This window comes from Chenopodium album, chromosome 1, assembly GCF_948465745.1.
Source record: "Chenopodium album chromosome 1, dcCheAlbu1.1, whole genome shotgun sequence".
Lineage (NCBI taxonomy): Eukaryota > Viridiplantae > Streptophyta > Magnoliopsida > Caryophyllales > Amaranthaceae > Chenopodium > Chenopodium album.
Window position 1 is genome coordinate 68497719 of NC_137834.1, and position 5124 is coordinate 68502842.

The 5124-nt window shown below is 35.7% G+C and overlaps 1 protein-coding gene across 1 annotated transcript; it reads right to left on the bottom strand.

Annotated features, from left to right (window-relative positions):
- Positions 1–778: 778 nt before the first annotated feature.
- On the bottom strand, positions 779–4818 carry LOC145557514 (uncharacterized). The gene is made up of 3 exons (XM_081618691.1): positions 1825–4818; positions 1170–1547; positions 779–1050 (listed from the first exon to the last, which is right to left on the bottom strand). The coding sequence occupies exons 1-3, from the start codon at positions 4769–4771 to the stop codon at positions 1040–1042; spliced, it is 3336 nt and encodes a 1111-aa protein (XP_081474817.1). The 5' UTR covers positions 4772–4818; the 3' UTR covers positions 779–1039.
- Positions 4819–5124: the final 306 nt, after the last annotated feature.

The window sequence follows — 5124 nt, forward strand, 5'->3', positions numbered from 1 at the left end:
TCCGTTTGTAGGATGGATTTTTTTAAAAAGTATTATTTGGTTGTAATATGGGTTTTTGTGACCTATTCGTAATAAGGGCATTGACGTCTCTAAGATGTTGCATTCCATATACAAGCAATAGGGAAAGTATTGCTTGTGATTGTACATATGAAAGACTTGGTAGTTGGGATGGCTTGGCTTCAATTTGTATGATTTTTTTTTTTAAAAGTATTTGCAGGTTTTGTTTTGTGTTGAATTATAGGCTTATAGCCATCCTTTTCCATTCCATTATATAGTTCGTGTAAGGTATAACGATAATCCAATAACTTAATGTAGCCACCTTCAATTGCAGGTTTTGTTTTGTGTTGAATTATAGCCATCCAATAACTTATTGTAAGTTCACAAAGATTTTAAAAATGGTACACTGTCTAACACGGCGAGCTTTTGTTTTTTTATTTCTACCGTGTCTATCATGGCGAGCTTAGTTGTTTACTTCGTACAAAATTATTCAATAATCTTTGGGAAATTGTGATGACTGAGAATCCTTAAAGATTTGAGGGAGACAACCTTTACATACGGATTGAATAGTCCAGCAGGTCACTTGGTGTCAAGGTCTTTCTTTCTTTCTTTATTTTTTTTTTATTTATTTTTATTATTATTATTATATATATTTTTTTTATGTATACTTTTCAACTTTAAGGTCATTATCAATAATGAGTTTAACTCTGTTTTGTAGTGTCAAAAATTAAGGACAATAAAAGAACAATTAGTTTGAAATTTCTAATTCAACTATTGCATAGGCATAATCATGGAACATGATTTGATTATAATGTTAAGAAAGAACAGTAGTTACTTACAATACTTGGATGCATGTATGATATAATAGCTACGGGCAAAAAAAAAAAAAAAAAAAAGAAATTAACTTTTATTTGAGCTCATACTAAAATGTATCATTTCTTTTATAATCATGCGCAGGACACCTCTTGAGTAGCAACATGCTAGCTTCTTTGGCTTGCTATGGATTTAGGACGGCGAGGCCAATCATCTCATGTAATGCTCATTAAGTTGCCCCTGCAATTAGGCACTAACATTAGTACATTACCATAAATAATAATAGTTGATTGGACAAGTTTTAGATTAGTTGAATGACAAGAAAAGTAGTTGATTGGACAAGTTTTATATTAGTGTACCTCTTGGTTTGCAAAGGATGTTTCTTGCATGATATAGCTCGCTTATAGCTTCTTTTATCTTCATTCGAACATGTGGATGTTGACTTGAGCAAGCAACTCCAATCTTAATGACAGACACCATGCACTCCTCTCGTTTTTGAAGTACCACTTGAGTTCGTGGTCTTGTTTCATCTGCTTCATCACTTTCTTCCTCCAAAAGTGTTGAGTCAACAATCTGCAACACTTGATCTGGTAATGCTGCCTTTGCATACATATGGAGGTTGAAGTCGTCATTAAACATAACGTTGATGGGTCTCTTTCTTGTCATTAGCTCAAGAAGTAGAATTCCGTAGCTGTAGAGATCAGCCTCAAGAGATGCTTCATTTCCCAAGCCATACTCTTAAAGACAAACAAATTTCCATCAAATAGTTTACATCCATAAATGCAAAAGAATTTTATGTTTCCTACCTATGTATGCCTATAATAATAAACGGAATACTCATATTATATTTATTGTCCCCAAATATTTTGTAGAAATTTTATATAATAAATAGTTTAGACATTAATTATAGAAACCATTACTATAATAAATCACATGCATGATGATGAAGTGATTTATATACCATTTAATGGAAGATTGTCCATAAAAAAAAAGTGACATCATAATATTAATTACCTGGAGCAGCATAGCCAACAGTTCCCCTAATGCCAATTGAACTGCTTTGATTTGGATGCATGGGAAGATCAAGAACCTTTGCTAACCCAAAATCTGCTACACGGGCAACCATGTCATCGTCAAGCAATATGTTGCTCGGTTTTAGATCGCAGTGCACAACCTGGCTTCCACACTCATAATGAAGATAATTTATTGCATGAGCCACATCAATGGCTATATCCAACCTTTGGAGAAGGCTCATATTTCCATCTTCGTGTAGCCATCTCTCAACACTTCCATTGGGCATGAACTCGTAAACAAGAGCTTTGAAATCGTTTCTCTGGAAATCCATACTTGAGCATGATGTTAAAATCCCAACCAGATTACGATGACGGATATTCCTCAATGCCTCACACTCTACCATGAAACTCCTAGACCCACCTCTTTGTTGCAAGTTGAGTACTTTAATGGCAACTGTCTTTCCATCAAGCATCCCCTTAAACACAGATCCAAAAGTACCCGAGCCAAGTAGATGACTCGAAGAAAATCCATCAGTTGCTTTGAGCAGCATATCGTAGGACACTTTCAAGAATGACTCCTTCCGTAGTGCATCGAATGAGGTAGATTTCCCTTTTTTGTTACGACGTTTCAGGTAGAGCCATATGCATGTGGCCATGACTGATAGCCCAACAAAAGCACATATTATCATAAATGTCAGCTTGAGAAGCATTCTTCTTTTCTTCCCTTTTTTCTCCACACATCTTGGTAGATGCAGCTCCAAAATTCCACCACAGAGCCTACTATTGCCATCCACTATTATTGCACTTGTATTCGCAAATACTCCTTTAGTTGGTACACTTCCCTCAAAATTATTGTAAGATAGGTTCAGGTATATCATGGGAAAGGTAGAAAAATATTCAGGGATGATGCCAGAAAGATTGTTCTTAGAAAGATCAACTTCTGAAAGACTTTTCAAAGAGGCGAATGTTGTAGGAATTGAACCACGGAACCTATTATCACCCATATACAGTATTTCAAGTTCAGGTAGGCTGCTAAAGACATCTGGAATTTCGCTTATCAATTTATTTCCAGACACACGAAACTCTATCGCATTGACTTGCTTGCTGATCTCAACAGGTATGAGCCCTTCTAATTTATTAAAAGATAAATCTAATACAATAAACTTGGCAGATCCTGCAAAGAGATTCTTAGGCAATGGTCCATTGAAATTATTATTCGATAGATACAAATTTAACAGGTTTTTGCAATTGCCAAGGCTTGGAGGTATTCTGCCTTGCAAATTGTTATATGATAAGTTTAGTGTTCTCAAACGCGATAAATTTCCGATTGAAATAGGAATATCACCTGTCAATTTGTTGTTACCGAGATATAATATCTCTAGCTTTTGAAGCTTTTGAAGGTCTTGAGGGATGGTTCCAGTGAGCCCAATTCTTGACATGGATATGTATCTAAGATTGATGAGATTACTAAAATCTTTAGGAATTCCTCCACTTAATAAATTTTGACCAATACCAAACAATGTTAAAGTAGTGGAAAGATTGACTACTACTCTCGGTAGTAATCCTGTGAATTGATTTTGTTCCAATTCTAGTAAATCCAATTTGCTACAATTAACCAATGTACTAATAAAAGAGATGTCACCTTCAAAACTATTTCCACCAAGATCTAGCGTTTGCAGGTTATGGAGGTGTCTAAAATGAAATTTGGAAATGCTACCTGAGAAGTTGTTCATACCCAACTCAATTACTTGAAGGCTTGTGAGGTTTGATAAGGATATTGGTAATGGTCCTGAAAATTGGTTAGAGGAAAGATGTATATATTTTAATTGAGGAAGTGAAGCAAAAAGCGGTGGCAATCTTCCATGTAGTTGGTTGAACGACAAATTTATAAGTTGAAGGGAGGAAAGGTTGAAGATGGATGGGGGAATCATACCAGTCAAACTATTGAAGGAAGCACCAAGAATTTGGAGGCAAGGCAATGCTCCTAATTCCATCGGAAGTCTCCCATGTAGTTGGTTTTCATCCAATAATAATTGTAGAAGAGAGGAAAGGTTAGAAATAGATGGAGGAATTTTACCAGTGAGTTTATTAGAGTGAACCCATAACCATTTGAGGTTGGATAACTCTCCTAATCCCACTGGAAGTTCCCCGTGTAGTTGATTATTAGACAAGTCCAATTCCTCAAGCAAGGACAGGTTTGAAATGGATGGGGGAATTATACCTGACAGCTGATTAGATGAGATGTTCAACCAAGTTAAGTTTCTCATCCTAGAAATGCTGTCAGGAATATTTCCCGTAAAATCATTGTCCTGGCCTTGTATGATTTCCAATGAAGTAAGATTTTGAATTATTTGGAAGAGAGATCCAGTGAGTTTATTAGAGTGAACCCAAAGGTTTTTAAGATTGGACAATGCTCCTAATCCCACTGGAAGTTCCCCCTGTAGATTGTTGATGGCTAAAGAAAGATTTTGTAGGTTGATGCAGCTTAATATGTTTGCCGGAATTTCCCCACTTAAAGAGTTGTTGTACAAATATAGTGATTGTAGCCTAAACAAACAACCAACCTCAGGGGGAATTTGACCGTGCAAACTATTATTTGAAAATCGAATCAGTCTCAAGAAGCTCAAGTTTCCAATGAAGGGAGATATGGTTCCTCCTAAACCTTTTCTGGGTAGCCTTAACTCAACGACCCTATTATGTCGGAGCCCACAAGTGACACCCTCCCATAAACAATGGTGAAGAGAGTGATTCCATGAGCTCAAAACACCGTCAGGACTACGGTCGATAAGTTTGCTCTTGATGGCTAACAATGCCATATAATCGGTTTCGTTCCCTCGATAATTAGTGCTATCGAGGGTATGAATTGGTGTAAGTTGTTGCATTGTTAAAACAAGGAGCAACAAGGAAAGGGTTGGTTGTATGAAAAACAGAGGATGAAATGGCTTCATTTTGTTTGTTTTAATTTCTTTGTTTTCAGGTTTTGTTTTTGAGGTGATTTCTAGCTTTAATTCCCATCTCATTATATAGAATTTTTAAATCCCCCTACCCTCCACACGCATAGCATATGTCCTTTTCACATATAATACAAGTAAATATCTAGCTTTGAAAAGTTGTAAATCTTAGTTCGTATTTATGAAATTGTTATTGAAGTAGCTGTTATTTATAAGGTATGGTTATTGTACCTATTAAAATGATCAAATACTCCTTTTTGTTAAAATTATTCTCACACCTAATAGCAATACTTGCCAAGTTACAAAGAAAATGAGGTGAATGTGAAAATGACTCGTTTTTTTAATGGAGT

Excerpts from the sequence above, each read along its gene's own strand:
- LOC145557514 (XM_081618691.1), bottom strand. The coding sequence starts at position 4,771 with ATGAAGCCATTTCATCCTCTGTTTTTCATACAACCAACCCTTTCCTTG. Across the intron at positions 1,548-1,824 it reads TGTTGGCTATGCTGCTCCAG|AGTATGGCTTGGGAAATGAA; the intron begins GTAATTAATATT and ends TTTGTCTTTAAG.